The 16,655-nt window shown below is 37.9% G+C and overlaps 1 protein-coding gene across 1 annotated transcript in view; it reads left to right on the top strand.

Annotated features, from left to right (window-relative positions):
• Thoc1 (THO complex 1) overlaps positions 1 to 16,655 on the top strand; it is a 40,331-nt gene that overhangs the window by 16,054 nt on the left and 7,622 nt on the right. Inside the window, exons 9-17 of the mRNA XM_042675354.1 lie at positions 202 to 275; positions 4,116 to 4,224; positions 5,944 to 6,075; positions 10,620 to 10,720; positions 12,255 to 12,321; positions 12,520 to 12,570; positions 12,660 to 12,730; positions 13,297 to 13,392; positions 13,971 to 14,036. Coding sequence (XP_042531288.1) covers positions 202 to 275; positions 4,116 to 4,224; positions 5,944 to 6,075; positions 10,620 to 10,720; positions 12,255 to 12,321; positions 12,520 to 12,570; positions 12,660 to 12,730; positions 13,297 to 13,392; positions 13,971 to 14,036 — 767 coding nt within the window. The remainder of the gene's footprint in view (positions 1 to 201; positions 276 to 4,115; positions 4,225 to 5,943; positions 6,076 to 10,619; positions 10,721 to 12,254; positions 12,322 to 12,519; positions 12,571 to 12,659; positions 12,731 to 13,296; positions 13,393 to 13,970; positions 14,037 to 16,655) is intronic.

Here is a 16,655-nt window from a genome sequence, read left to right on the forward strand (position 1 = left end):
AGACTGTGTTATGTTCTTGTCATACTTTTCTTATGTTCTTGGATCCTATCATATAGAATTCCCATTGACTTAAACATTATAGATCTGGATAGTTATTGTAACTAGACGTCTCTAAATGGTTCTCAGAGTGTAATTGGCCTAATATTGTAGCATTTACCTTCTGGCTGCTTCATGACAAGCTGTCCATTTTTTTAAATTCAGCACTCTGAGGATAGAGAGGAAGGAATGGATGTAGAAGAAGGTGAAATGGGAGATGATGAAGCTCCAACTACTTGGTAAGTTTTTAGAGCTTAAAATTTCTTAATTTACAAAGACAAGTCTTTAGTAACCTATCAAATACTATATTAAAGATATAAACAAGGAGGTAGTAAACAGAGCTTATAGATTTCACATATTTGTGTGTATCTATACATATATAGGTGTATATTCATATAAAGTTTTATGTGTATAAAACTTTAATGTCTAACAATAAATCCTAAGCCGGGCGACAGTGGCTCATGCCTATAATTCTGGCTACTCAGGAGGCTGAGATCTGAGGATCGCGGTTCAAAGCCAGCCTGGCAAGAAAGTCCCTGAGACTCTTAATCTCCAAGTAGCCACTAGAAAACTGTAAGTGGTGCTGTGGCTCAAGTGGTAGAGTATTTGCCTTGAGCTGAAGAGCTTAGGGACAGTGGCCAGGCCCAGGGTTCAAGCCCCATGACTGACAAAAAGTAAGAAATCCTGTGTCGTTAATAGGCTGTATCAGTTGGTTTCCAGCTAGTTCATTGTTTCCTTAGACTGCCATATGCATATGCCTAGTATTTAGGAATTCCTTCCCTTCTCCCTTCCATTAAACTTGTAGACCCTGCTGCCTGTGGATAATAGACTTCCAATGAAATGGAAGTGGTAAGAAACTTCCTTTTGCACTGTCTCTTGTCTTTGCTCTTACTACTATGTCTTTTCTCATCTTCTATAGGCCTGAGTCTTCTTTCCAAATAGTTTCCTCAAAGTACTAGTAGGAAGCAGTGAGGAAGATAAGGAAGATATAAAGGAAAATTTTTTCACTAGTACGCTTCCAGGTGTAATCAAAAGAATTTCTGTTATTACTGCTAAAAGACCAAGAAGGGATTCCTCTGTCTTCCCAGAGAAATTCATTCCTGCTATCTCATATTTCAAATTCAACCACATATCCCCAAATGAAACATTTAGAAGTAGTGTGGCTCCAAGTTTATTCTTTTTTTTGAGGGGGGGTTCCGGTCGTGGGGCCTGAACTCTAGGCCTGGGCTCTGTCCCTCAGCTCTTCAGCTCAAAGCTAGTGCTCTACCACTTGAGCCACAGCACCACTTCCAGCTTTTTTTTTCTTTTTGGCTTAGTGGTGCTGAGGAATCGAACCCAGGGCCTGATGCATGCAAGGCAAGCGCTCTACCACTGAGCCACCTTCCCAGCCCTCCAGGTTTATTCTGAAGACTTCATAGTCTTGTGACCTTGAGCAACTTAATTGCTCCCTACAATTCAGTTTTAATTTTTAAAGATGCTCACTATAGTTTTTTGAGAAAAATATCAGAAGTAGTCTGCTAAGGCATTTGTTAGTTATTATTGTTACAGTTGTTGATGTTACAAGTAGAGAATGGAAAGCGCTTCAAGCAGTATCTATTCAGTGACCAGTAACTAGCTGTTATTTAGCTGTAGTTGCTATTTTTTTAGAGGCCTATTTACTTAAGCACAGTATAGATAGAGTAGGTTTTTGGGGTCTGGCCTGAACAACTCTGGGCTAAGGTAGTAGAATTTTAAGTAATGGGTTGCCTAAAGTGTAAACAAAGCCCCTAAAGACATTTTGATTATGATTATTTACTAATCCCAGCTGCAGAAAAGTTCCTTAAATAGGACCTAGCACTCAGCTGTCTGTCTCTTGCAATCATTATTTTTCTGCATGAATGAAGAAAGTATGTGGAAATTACTTAGTAAGCAACCATCTCACTACATAGTCTTGGCATTGTAGTTTGCAGAACAAGACACGTTACCCATGATTACTTACAGTATGAAGTCTGTTTCAGATTTGGCTCAAATGCCTCAGTAAAAGTATCTCGATAGTTGAAAAAATCAAATTTTATAGAGTATTTTTGCTAAAATACTTAAAAGACAATCTATGGTTTTTGTTGTTGTTGAGATTGAATTTTGCTTTGTTGAAGAGGCTGAACTGAATTCCCAACCTTAGATACTCTCTTGCCTCATCCTCAAAAATCTACTTAGCTGGAACTTAATCACAGTCAACTATACCTGGCTTCAAACAATCTATTTAAGATAGTTAATCTCACCTCTAATTTTTTATTATTTACAAATACCTTCAATAGTTAAGTATGCTTTGTGTGGATAAATAGGAAATGTAAAAGTTTCTATGGAATGGTGACAGTAGATGACTTTTGAATAGAAAATAATGAAGTAATGGTATGGACTATAGACCATTCTTTTTAAGAAGTTTATTTAGCTATGAAAAGCAGAGGAAAATATAACCATCATGAAAGGAGCTTTTTAAAAACATTTGTGCCTCAACTGTAAAAGTTCCCTAGGTGGATGCCAGTGGCTCACACCTGTAATCCTAGCCACTCAGGAGGCTGAGATCCAAGAATAGCTGTTTGAAGCCAGCCCAGGCAGAAAAGTCTATGAGACTCTTAACCTCCAAGTAAATGCCAAAAAGCCAGAAAGTAGCTCAAGTGGTAGAGCACTAACCTTGTGCAGAAAAACTCATGGACAGCATCCAGGCCCTAAGTTCAAGCTCCAGGTCTGCTCCCCCTTCCCTCCCCCCCCCAAAAAAAAGTTTCCTAATGTATCTCAGTTTGGAGCCCACCCAGGCAGACATATCCAAGAAGGTCTTATCTTTAATTAACCAGCAAAAGGCCAGAAGTGAAAGTGTGGCTCATATAGTAGAATGTCAACCGTGAGCAGAAAAGGCCGAGTGAGAGTGAGGTCCTAAATTCAAACCCCAGTACTACAATCAAAAGGTCTGTTGGGGGGGGGGGGAGGGAGGAGAATGGGAGGGCAGGGTTGGTAAGGGGAAACAAAGGAGGAGGCAACAATGGGGCTGGGAAGGTGGCTCAGTGGTAGAGCGCTTGCCTTGCATGCATGAGGCCCTTGGTTCAATTCCTCAGCACCACATAAGCAAAAAGAAAAAAGCTAGAAGTGGCGCTGTGGCTCAAGTGGTAGAGTGCTAGCCTTGAGCTGAAGAGCTGAGGGACAGCGCCCAGGCCCAGAGTTCAGGCCCCACAACCGGACCCCCCCTCCCAAAAAAAAAAAAAAAAGAAATGTACTCATTACCTTGCTCATGTAATTGTAACCCCTCTGTACAGTATTTTCACAGTAAAAAAAAAAAAAAAACTTTAAAAAAAAAGGTCTGTTGGGATTACAGGTTTGAAACACACTTAGAGTAGAAGTTGAATTAATAATGTCCTAAGTCAGTAGAGGAATGGTGCTTGTTTTTGTAATACTAGTTTGATCTGTGCCTCATGTGTTTGTGTTATACTGAGACTGTGTTATACTGAGAGTTGTAAATCTATGCCTGTAGCATAGATTCACATTACTGCTTTTAAAAACATAGAGGTTGATTTCTTTCCAGTACTAAACTTCGTAAACAGACAGTTCAGGGCTGCTAGTGCAGACTTTTACTCATTGAGATTGTCCTTAAATCAAGAGTTCTTCTAACTTCTTATTCCAACATACTTTAGTGTTTGTCTTTTTTCCTATAAGGGCTCATCATAACATCCAAATCTGAGCCAGAAGGAAGGGAAAAAAGAAAAAGTAAATGATAAAACATGGCCCCCAAATTGCCCTTAGGACTTTTCCTAGCTTATTTTACATGACATCTAAAGGCAAGGGAGGTCAGGAAAGATTGCCTTTAATTCTTAGTAATCTAGAATCTAGCCAAAATTCAAGGGCCTCATCATTATACTAAAGAAGTTTGTAGGAATCTTCAAATCTCCTAAAATAGTTTGTAAAACTTTTTATAAATATTTTTGGATATACACTTTTCTGGGGGAAAAGGCTATGGCTTTTATGAGCTGCTAAAAGGGTTTGTGATCTAAAAGGAGTTAAGGACATCTACATATGTGTGAAATAATTTAACATAGCATTTATTTCACTAGCTCTATTCCCATCGATTACAACCTGTATAGAAAATTCTGGTCACTTCAGGATTACTTCAGGAACCCAGTACAATGCTATGAAAAGATTTCATGGAAAACTTTTCTCAAGGTGAGTTGCTAATTACAGACTACCAAAAACTTAATATTTTACAGCTAATTGAAGAGCTCAAGCTTACTCTTATTCAACATACTTTTCACTAGAATTCTGCCTTTAATATTTTATACCTATTTTAATATGAAGATAAATTGTAAATTAATAAGTAAATACTGATTTTTACAGAATAGTAAATAACTTGGGACTTAAAAATTAGTAATTATGGGCTTGGAATGTGGCTTAGTGGTAGGGTTCTTGCCTAGCATGCATGAAGCCCCGGGTTCAATTCCTCAGAATCACATAAACAGAAAACGCCAGAAATAGCAGTGTGCCTTGAGCAAAAGAAGCTCAGGGATAGTACCAAAGCTCTGAGTTCAAGCCCCATACTGTCAAAAAAAAAAAAAAAAGTAGTTCCTTGAGGGTTTTTTCATATGTAGAATATATATAAATTATTTTTTTGCATACTACATCCTATCTTTGCACAAAATTATTTTAGTTATCCTATTAAGACTATGGTATTAGGTCAAATCAGCCTATTGGTTTGCATACAAAGGTTTATTGGAATTCATTTGTGCTGGAGTTTATGTTTCTTTTGGCTGAGTAGTTGCAGCTGACACTACGTGTACCATTTAAAACTTAAGACTGTCTAGTCTGTCTCAGAAAGTTTGTCAACCCAGTTTTTAGAAGAATTTTCTATATTTCCTGGTCTTTCTTTTTCCCTCAAATAACAGTTTTCCTTAATATTGTAATTGAAATGTAGGGTAAATAGGTCTTATTGCTATTAATAGTGGTGTGTTATGTGTTATTTTTAAGTTTCTATTTCATATCCAATTTAGTGGAGTATCATTCAAATGCAAAATAAGTGGTTAGTGACAAATCAGAAGGAATTGTCTTCCAACTGGACAGACTTTGACGACATGATTTTGTTTGGTCACAGTCTTATCACAAGAAAGGTTTGAGCGTTCCCACAGCTTGTTAAACAATTTCACTAATGAATTTCTATATACAGACAGCCTTTCTGTCATTAGGTTCTCTATCGATGGCTCCCATTAACTCTAGATTGAGATATTTAAGAATGTATTATATCCCTACTGAATATATACAGACTTGTTTCTTATCATTTCCTGAATAATACAGTGTAACATTTTTCTTAGCATCTACATTATATAAAATAGAAGACTGGGGATGTGGTTGAAGTAATAGAGCACTCGCCTAGTACATGCACAAGAGCCAGGCCAGGTTCAGTCTCTAGTACCCCACCCACACAAAGTATTTTGTGGATTATAGGTAATCAAAAGAAGATTTAGGTATACAGGAGAATATGCATCAATTGTATGTAAATAATATACCATCTTTTATAAGGAATTTGAGCATCCTCAGATTTGGGTTCCACTGGCAGGACTAAGGTCCAGGAACCAATGTCCCACAGATACCAAAGGACTACTATGCTTTCAAAGCATTCCTTTCTCTATCTGCCCTTTATACAGACTTTATAAGAAGGACTAGAGTATTTCATTCCATTTCATCTTATATGAATATATAAAATAATTCTTACAACCCTTTTGCTACCATATTGCTGTCATAGTTTTTTTTTTATTTGGTGTACCTTAACATCATACATATATGGTTGATTGAGAGAAAAGTCTTAAGTTTTTGATACAGAAAAGCACTAAACAAATTTTTGGTAACAACGCTAAAACTACTAACTTGATTTTTTTTTTTTTAACTTTACAGTATTCTGAAGAAGTTCTAGCTGTTTTTAAGAGTTATAAATTAGATGATACTCAGGCATCCAGAAAAAAGATGGAAGAGCTGAAAACAGGAGGGGAACATGTCTATTTTGCAAAATTTTTAACAAGTGAAAAGGTATGTACCTTGCTTTTTTTTCACATAGCATCATGATGTTTTTCGTCACTGGTAGTATTTTTTTAGTTCGATAGAAATGTTACTTTGATTTTGAATAAAGTCGATATTAACTTGAAAGTGCTATTTCTTACTTGGACATGTATAAATACAGCTTAATAACTTTCCATTTATACTAGAAATACAATGATGAGGTAACTATTTAATACCAATTGGCAAACACTGACAAATGGTATTGTCAAAGATGGAAAAAGAGAACTTTCATATACTATTGGGTGAGATAAAAATTGAATCAACCACTTTGCATAACAACTTTATAATAATAAAGTTGAAACTTTTGCTCTTAGTTATGACATCTAGAGAATCACATATGTGCCTAATGAAATATATAAGCCCTACAGCACTGTTTTTTAAATGGTGTGTTTGTAAGTTCTAGTTTAGAAACAGCCTCTCTTCATTAGCAAGATTTGATAAGTAGCTAAATGTGTATGACAAAATTCTTTTCATCACTAAAAATGAATGAACTTAAGCAGTGATCAGCAAATGTGGCTTATCTGAATGTAAGTTGTACTGGAATTTGGTCTTATTCATTCATTTATGTCTGGTTTTCCAATACAAGAGCAGAGATGAATGGTTGTGAAAGAAACCATAAGGTCCACATACCTTAAAATATATTTTAACTCTTAAGTTAGGATTTAATTTGCATTTATAAGTAATAAATGTACAAAATAATCCTTTGTGATTGCTTTGCTATTTAGATACAAGTAAGAAGTTCAGAGTTCCCTATTAATCTTACCTATACATTTTAATAAGTAGACTTTGCTAAAATACAATGCTAAGAAATTATATAACTTTTCTAGTCAAAATAGCACATTGAGTTTATGTTTTAACTCATTCTCTTGGCTCTAAACACATAGAAATGACAGGTAAAATACTGAAAGAACAAACCTAAAAGAAAAAACTTGGCTTCCAGAAACAAGATAAATATTTTCAAGAACCAGAAATGCCAAGTAATGAGTGAAACCATTTTGACTAAAAAAAGTTCCTTATACCACCTTCAGATACAGTTGGACTATATTTTGAAATGATTCACCCTCCATTTTTCATTCCTCTTTGCTCATCTCTACCTTCCCCTTCTTCCTACATACCTCCTAGTTAGAATCCTTAGTATTAGTATATTAGTATATACATATATATGTAATTTTATGTATATAGATATATATGTATCTTTATATATGTCCATGAAAATGTATGTCCTTTAGGCTTAGCATGCACATGAATGAAAACAAAGTGTACTTGCCTTTTTGCGCTAGGTGTATCTCACTCACCATCATGTTCTCCAGTTCCATCCATTTTCCGCAGTGATATGATTTTGTTCTCTTTTTTGTGTTCTGGGTTGGAACTCACAGTCTCATGCTTTTTTTTGCTCACAGCTGGTGCTTTATCACTCGAGCCATGCCTCCAGTCTGGCTTTTTTTTAGCTGGCTTTGAACCACAATTCTCAAATCTCAGCCTTTTAAGTAACTAGAATTTTTACAGATGTGAGAGCCACTGGCACCCAGCTTCATTTTTCCTTATGGTAGTGTAAAATTCTTTTGTTTTTCTTCTTTCTCCTTCCTCTTCTTCCTCTTCTGTTCTTCTCACCTGGGTGCTGTCCTTGAGCTTTTTGTTCAAGGCTAGCCTTCTACCACTTGAACTATAGCTCTACTTCTAGCTTTTGTGTTTAATTGGAGGTAAGAGTCTCATGGACTTTTTTGCCCAGGTTGGCTTTGAACTTCGATCCTCAGATCTCAGCCTCCTGAATAGTTAGGATTATAGCCATGAGCCACTGGCACCCAGCTTTAACAATATTCTTAAAGGAAGCGGCGCTGTGGCTCAAGTGGTAGAGCTCTAGCCTTGAGCTGAAGAGTGCCCAGGCCCAGAGTTCAGGCCCCACGACCGGACCCAAAAATAAAAAATAAAAAAAGAATATTATTAAAGACTAAAGAAAGAAGGCTAAGGCATGAGCACCAGCCATAACTAATAGCTGAGAGAGTATGAAAGGGACTGAGTTCAAGTTCTAGCACTGACTTAAAAAAAAATTAAATATTGCTGATTAGAAACGAAAAGAGGTTTTGGGGCTGGGAAGGTGGCTCAGCGGTAGAGCGCTTGCCTTGCATGCCTGAGGCCCTGGGTTCGATTCCTCAGCACCACATAAGCAAAAAGAAAAAAGCCTGAAGTGGCGCTGTGGCTCAAGTGGTAGAGCGCTAGCCTTGAGCTGAAGAGCTGAGGGACAGCGCCCAGGCCCAGAGTTCAGGCCCCACGACTGGACCCTAAAGAAGAAATGAAAAGAGGTTTTGATGTTGGAGGCAGCAGAGCAGTGGAAAAGCCTGCATAGTCTGAGATTTGGTGTGCTTGTGGAGCCTAGGGTCAGTGTGAGACTTAAGTAAAACTAAGATTGCCCTGTGCTCAGATGTAAAAGAACTGTAGGACAGGAATGTTGAGAAATTTGGTAAGAAAATGGTTGAATAGTGAAACTGTGGAGTTTTGGCAAATGACACGGCCCACAGCTTGGCCCATTGCTTGTTTTTACATTTTACATGCTTGTACAACTACCTACATGATAGCAATCCTGTGCTTCTTGTTCCACAAAGCCTAAGAAATATTTACTGTTTATCCTTTTAGGAAAAATTTTCCTGACTCCTTAGCTGTACTAAAATGACATTTTAATTTTTTTTTAACCAGGATGAGACTTACTAGAGAACTCAAGAGATTAAAACTCCCAATAAAATATAAATATTAGCTATTGTAACCAACTGTGAGAGAGCTGGGAAGGTTAGAAGATTATATTAAGACAGGAGGATTATGAGATAAGATTTCAGAAGTCTGGTGGGGTGTTAGTGGCTCATGCCTGTAATCCTCACTATTCAGGAAGCTGCAATCTGAGGATCTCGGTTCAAAGCCAGCACACGAAAGAAAATCCATAATTGTCTCCAATTAACCACGAGAAAGCCAAAAATGGTGCTGTGGCTCAAAGTGGTAGAGCACTAGCCTTGAGCAAAAGAGCTCAGGGACAGCTCCCAGGCCCAGACCCTGAGTTCAAGCCCCACAACCGACAAAAAAGACCAAAAAAAAAAAAAAAAAAAAAAATTCAAGGCTGGGGCATTGTGAACAATACCAGGTCTAATTGGCCATTCTGTGAGTAACCAAGGAAGAGGGTGGTTATACCTGTGGGGTTGAGATCAAGGAACCAAGAGTTCATGGTGAGAGAAAAATCACCTAGGTTTTAGAGGAAATGACAGCTGATGGCATGTGGTTTGCATTTGCCAGTTTGGAATGGAAAATTCAATCTGATTAATAATAGAATCGAATAAATTGCTGTAGGTGGTAGAAAATTGATTTGAAGGCCTATCGTATTTCAAAGGTGTGAAGTTTGCTTAAATAAGAGTGAAGAGTATGGGAAAAAAAAGAGTGAAGAGTATGGAAGAAGTTGCTAGTGAATGAAATGGCTAGCACATGGTACACTGTATTAGAAACATGCCACTTGAAGCTAACCAATAAAACTTGAACTGTTGAACCAGAAATCAGTCAGAGCTTTTGCCGTGTTACTGGTTATTCATTATTGGGGATGAGAAACTTTTTTTTCTGCCAAGTTCCATTTGGGTTGTGGGTTTTTGTTGTTGTTCCATTTGGAACTCTTAGTCTTAATAGCAGAATTGACACAGTGGGTAAATACTATCTTCAGCTTTTCTTCAGCTCTGTATGGGTATAATTGGAATGATTTTCCTTTGTTGCTGGAGCTCTTTTGGCGGAAGTGGGGCCTGAACTCTGGGCCTGGGCGCTGTCCCTCAGCTCTTCAGCTCAAGGCTAGCACTCTACCACTTGAGCCACAGTGCCACTTCCAGCTTTTTTTCTTTTCTGTGGTCCTGAGGAATCGAACTCAGGGCCTCGGGCAAGTGTTCTACCACTGAGCCACCTTCCCAGCCCCTGGAGCTCATTTTTATAGTAGAACCAGCACAGTGACAGAATTGCTGAAGAACTTGCTTATTAATGATCTTCAGCTCTCTTCTTACCCACATTGTAATAATACAATATGACACATTGTGTCTAAAATCTAAGAAATAGCCACTTCAAATTCACAGATGATTCTTCTAATGCCTTGTCTTCTGTTGAGTACCACTTTGGGTGCAGACATTTATAGGGCTACAGTAAGAAATGACACTCCTTGATTATTGTGCTGTTTTTCCCACATGGATTTCTCCTTTAGCCATTATTCCTTTCTATGTGGGAAGGGGACAGCTTCCCTTCTGCTTTGTTATAGTTCTGCCCAAGTGTCAGGACCATAAACAGAAACATTGTTTTCACCATAAAGTGGTCAGAGATAAGTCTAAATTGAACCTGCTGCTGCTTTGTCCTTGGGCTTGAGCAATAACATTGTTTTGATTGATCTCACAACAAATACCTTTCAACTGAATGAGAATATTCCATTCCTATAGTGGTATTACCTGTTCCTTTCAAAACATGATCTTAATGTGCTGTTTTGTTTGTATGCTTGATTTTTTGAATAGTTGATGGATTTACAGCTGAGTGACAGTAATTTTCGGCGACATATCCTGTTGCAGTATCTCATTTTATTCCAGTATCTCAAAGGGCAGGTCAAATTCAAAAGGTAAGTTCATATAAATAGAAAGGAATTATAAACAAAGGCAAGGAAAAGTACCTGCTTATAAAATATTTTTATGGGACCCATTTTATGTATTTGGAGTAATTATTTCTAACATCATCATCATAGAAAACATCTAACATCATTGAAAAAGCTCTCGTTGGGAGCTTTTAGACACAGGATAGTTGTTTTGAGGGAAAATCTCCTATGTAGTTCCAGGTCTTCTCAGGCATTTTCATTTCTATTGACGGGAAATTGATCCCTGGTCTAGCTTTTTATCGTCTTCTTCCAGTACTTATATATCATAAGGTATGGAACTGTCTAGAACATCAGAACTGAAAACTGCAAAGAAAATGTTAAAGCAAAGATGAGTTCCTTTGTCTGCATTTTCATAAAACCTCATCAGGATCTCTACTATGTATCTAAATCCCTCCACTCCAGGCATACTGTATCGTCTCATCCTGTTCATAATTGAAATGAGCCTGCTGTGGCTTGACAGTGAGTGGATAAGGACATGACTATGACCTGCTGAGCTTGACCTGCAGTGTCATCACTTATTGGCCTCAAAGAGGCTCTTTGAGAATTGTAATTTCAAGGTAGCACATGGTACATACTCCAAAATGTCATTCTTTTATTTTGGGGGGTATGGTACAGTGTAATACGAAGATCAGGGTGTTTGGAATTAGATGTAGGTGTGAATCCAAGCTTTATGACCTTGAGTGCATTATTGAGCCATAAAATTCTGTGCATATTATGTACTCGAGATGGTTCTGAGGTTTCAGTGGGTACTGTGTACAGTGCTTCAGATCCTGGAACCATGGTAATTTATCAGTATTTGTTGGATGGCTTTAAAGTGCCTGGTGCATAGTGAGAGCTTACTTAATTGGAGCTGAAAAAATTTAAGTTTGCCTGTACCCTTTTTTAGGGTTTAAATCTTTTCATCATATTCTGAATGAGTTCTATAGGAATATAGCATGCTTATATGTATCACGTGTAGGATATTAGCCCACAGGCTTTTATCTCACATTAAATTTATAAAACATTAATAGTGCCAGTGGCTCACGCCTGTCATCCTAGTTACTCAGGAGGCTGAGATCTGAGAATTATGGCTCAAAGCCAGCCAGGGTAGAAAAGTCCCTGTGAAACTCTTATCTCCAAGTAACCACCAGAAAACGGGAAGTGGTGCTGTGGCTCATGTGGTAGATCACTAGCCTTGAGCACAAAGAGGCTCAAGGACAGCACCCATTTCCTGAGTTCAAGCCCCACAACTGACAAAACAATGTAACCATATCAATTAATCAGATCTTTTCTTCTCCCTAGTACACGTATATATCATCAGTTCTGTCACTCAGTGTATAAGAAGTGCAAGAACTTTCTCACATAATCCTTTCATTTGTAATATTTCTAATGTTGGTAGTATTTGGCACTAAATATAGTTAATTTGTGTGGTGCATGCCCTGTTTTTTAAGACCCTAAATAAACTTCTGAGTTAATATGCACTGATGAAACTCGTACATGCTTTTATTGCTTCTTTCCCTAGTTCAAACTATGTTTTAACTGATGAGCAATCACTCTGGATTGAAGATACTACAAAATCAGTCTATCAAGTAAGTCCAACATGCAACAAACCTATGATTGACAAAAATGGAAATTTAGAATTTTCTTTGTTTCAGCCCCAAATAGGAAAATAAGGATAAAGTTAAGCTCAGGTACAAGAACACAAACACTTCTTGGTTCTCTGCCTACAAACCACTCCTATGATGCAGAAAGTTGTTGAAAGCTTAGTATATTCTTTCTAATCACAGCTACTATCTGAAAACCCCCCTGATGGAGAAAGATTTTCAAAGATGGTAGAGGTATGTATTTGATATTTATAGTTTCCATAGCATCACATATAATCTCAAAGGATTCTGTTACACAAAGGAAATCTCTTTGTCTTTCCCAGCATATATTAAACACTGAAGAAAATTGGAACTCATGGAAAAATGAAGGCTGCCCAAGTTTTGTGAAAGAAAGGTAAATACATTCCATCACAAGAAATAGAAGAAAGGAATTTCAAAGTATGGTTTGATTGTTAGATTATTTTATATCATGTATGGATATGTATATGTGTATTTTTTATGTTAAAAAATGTAAGTTAAAAGGTAAGGTAATAGACTTTTCTTTTTTTTTTTCGGGTCCAGTCATGGGGCCTGAACTCTGGGCCTGGGCACTGTCCCTCAGCTCTTCAGCTCAAGGCTAGCGCTCTACCACTTGAGCCACAGCGCCACTTCTGGCTTTTTTCTTTTTGCTTATGTGGTGCTGAGGAATCGAACCCAGGGCCTCAGGCATGCAAGGCAAGCATTCTACCACTGAGCCATCTTCCCAGCCCCAGTAATAGACTTTTCTATAAAAGTGCTACCAAGTTGACCATTGTATTTTTTGCCTCAGATTTCTTGAAGTTAAGTTCTCATAACAAATTGATCAAATCACTTACTGAAAATAGGGCATCTTAAAATTTGTCTATTGTATGGCATTTTGTATTCTGTGTGATAGTGTCCTGTCATAAGCTTTCATATATGTTTTACTTGTGTTAACCACAGGACATCAGATACCAAGCCCACAAGAGTGGTACGGAAGAGAGCAGCCCCAGAAGACTTCCTAGGCAAAGGAGCAAACAAAAAAATACTCATGGGAAAGTAAGTTAACTTGTCTTCTTCGGTAGGATGTTCTTGAGTATTATTGTGTTTTGAAGAGGTTACTCTAAGAACGCCAGCTTTTCACCTAACATAAGTGACTACATCTAACCCTACCCTATCACTCTAAAGTGTCATTGTATGAGTTCATGTGAACTGTAAACCTTCATTTTATTTCCATTTCCAAAATTCCTGGCTCTAGCTATGCCATTTTTTCCCTGTTATGATAAGAAAATCACCCTATCCCTTACAGTTTTTGCATGGTACACTAATGTTTGGATAGTTACTCCTAATTAACAATTTATTACTTTTTATTGTACTTTAATATTTCCAAAAATCTTATAAGATTATCATCTAATATATCCTAATATAAAAAATTTAAATGCCAAATGAGAAAAAAGTCAAAAATCTTACAAGATTATTATCTAATATATCCTACTGTAGAAAATTTAAATGCCAAATAAAATGAGAGAAAAGTAAAACTACTCATCACCACCCAGAAATCCACTGTTACGTTGTTTTTGTGTTCAGCTTTAAGTCATATGCAGATGATGTTCATAAAAATTTTGCTTATTTTGTAGTGACGAATTAACAAGGCTTTGGAATCTCTGTCCAGACAATATGGAAGCCTGTAAATCAGACACAAGGTAAGTTTAAAACATTTTAAAGATTTAATTTTTTCAGTGTTCATAGAACAGAACAGAGCCTTTTCTCAGCAATGATCAGCTCAAAAGAAAATGGAAAGCCTGCTGTGGCTGACTGTTAGCACAGCACAACATGGCTCCCTCCATATAACATCCAAAAATGCTGACAAAATAAAGTAAGTAAATAAAGTCACAAAAGGAATCAAACCTAAATACCAGAAGAATAAATTGAACTGCTGTGGTTTTATCAAGCTGGGTGCAGATGTTTTCCTGTTTGGAAAAGCAGGGAACTTGGTGATAGTAGTCATGAACAGAATAAAGCCTTAGGCTTGCAAGCCAATTTCCCATAAGTAAAGCTGAGATCAATGTGGAGGTACCATCTGGAAAAGAAGGGTCAAGAGAGCAGGGATAAGGCTCCTGGTACAGGAAACCTAGAAGCTTCTCTGTTTCTACTAAAGTGTGGAAGAAGGGAAAGAGATTTCCCAAACAATTAAAATGATGTGCTTGCTTTCATTGTATTTGTAATATTTTACATTTATTTATACTATCAACGTCATAAAGGAACTTCTAAGCTAAAACACCTAGAAAGTCCCAAACTGGTAGTAAAATCTGTCTTAAGCTGTGGGTGCCAGGGGAGTGAGGGGGTTAATACCTTTGAATCAAACCACACTAGGCTCATACAGATAAAAGTCTAATGAGGAATATCTGGCCCTCAAGCCAAATAAGGCCCACAAAATCATTTGGTACATGAGAAGCTGTTTGCCTGAATTGACAATGCAATGGATTTTGTATGACCTATCATTGATGTTATAAACATCTATGTGATGTGGCCTTTCACAGACAAAAAATGTTCCCCTCCTCTTGATAGCTTGATATACATTCTACCATGAGTGTTCTGTTCTGGTTGTTTTTTAAAAAGACAGACAAATGTAGTGTAAGATATGTTCCAGATAATTAAAAATAGCTGAATAGCAACTGAAAACAAAAGATCAAACATGAGACTGCCAGAAAGAACCAGATGAATTTGAAAAAGCAAGTAATGTTTTAGAATTGAGAAAATAGAAAAACAATAGAACAAAAATCTTAGAATGGAGAATAAGAAAGGTCATATTTGAGGCGGCGCCGGTGGCTCACGCCTCTAATCCTAGCTAATCAGGAGGCTGAGATCTGAGGATCGCGGTTCAAAGCCAGCCCGGGCAGGAAAGTCCGTGGGACTCTTTATCTCCAATAAAAGCCACTAGAAAACTGGAAGTGGCGCTGTGGCTCAAGCAGTAGAGTGCTCGCCTTGAGCTGAAGAGTGCAGGGACAGCGCCCTGGCCCAGAGTTCAAGCCCCACGAACGACCATAAGAAAGGTCATATTTGATAACTGAGAATCAGCATAAACTATTAGTTACAAGATGTGTCTTAAGAATAAGCTAAATGCCAGGCGCCGGTGGCTCACGCCTGTAATCCTAGCTACTCAGGAGGCTGAGATCTGAGGATCGCGGTTCAAAGCCAGCCCGGGCAGGAAAGTTCGTGAGACTCTTATCTCCCATAAACCGTTAGAAAACCGGAAGTGGCACTGTGGCTCAAGCGGTAGAGCGCTCGCCTTGAGCTGAAGAGCACAAGGACAGCGCCCAAGCTCCAAGTTCAAGCCCCATGACAAAAATAAATAAATAAAAAGAATAAGCTAAATAAGCTAGAAAATCGTTATCTCTTGTATGAAAAAGTTATCAGAGAAAGAAAAGTCACCCTGCAAAAGAGCTGCCTTCAAGAACAAAAGAAAGTCAAAAGCCGGTGGGATAACAGCTTCAAAGTGTTTACACAGAGTTTTCAGTCCAGAGTTCTACAACAAACTAAATTATGTAGTTACTTGAATGTGACAAGTATTTACTTTTGGATCTGGAGGAGTAGCTTAGGTGTATGAACAAGGCCCTGGGTTGAATACTAATACTATTTTGAAAGAGAGAGAAAACAGTATTTTAATGTCAATACTTTGAGAATCTCTTACCAGCAACCCTACTTTAAAAAAAAAAAGTTACCGGGCTGGGAAGGTGGCTCAGTGGTGGAGCGCTTGCCTTGCATGCCTGAGGCCCTGGGTTTGATTCCTCAGCACCACATAAGCAAAAAGAAAAAAGCCGGAAGTGGCGCTGTGGCTCAAGTGGTAGAGCACTATCCTTGAGCTGAAGAGCTGAGGAACAGCGCCCAGGCCCAGAGTTCAGGCCCCACGACCGGACCCAAAAAAAAAAAAAAAAAAAGTTACCATAAAGAACATTGAACCCAGAAGGGAAGGTTTTGTTAGAAGTATTACTCTGCAGAAATGTATATTTGTATACATGAAGAAATCTGGGTAAATCTTGTTGAAGTCAGGAGGCAAAGATCACAAGGATCATGGTTCAAGGCTAACATAGGCAAGTCAGCAAGACCCCATCTCAGTTAATACAGCAGGCATAGTGGTATGCATCTGTGGTCCCAGCTACACTGGAATCTGGGTAAGATGGGAGTATAAGAGCCAGTCCTTGGAGAGAAATACAAGACTTATCTAAAAAGTAGCTAAACTGAAAAGAGGCTGGGGTAGTGGAGCTATGGCTGAAGTAGTAGAGTGCTAGAGTTCAAGCCCAGGCCTTGCATTTAAAAAAAAA

The sequence above is a fragment of the Dipodomys spectabilis genome, unplaced genomic scaffold, assembly GCF_019054845.1.
Source record: "Dipodomys spectabilis isolate Male_0828 unplaced genomic scaffold, ASM1905484v1 ptg000024l, whole genome shotgun sequence".
NCBI classification, from domain to species: domain Eukaryota; kingdom Metazoa; phylum Chordata; class Mammalia; order Rodentia; family Heteromyidae; genus Dipodomys; species Dipodomys spectabilis.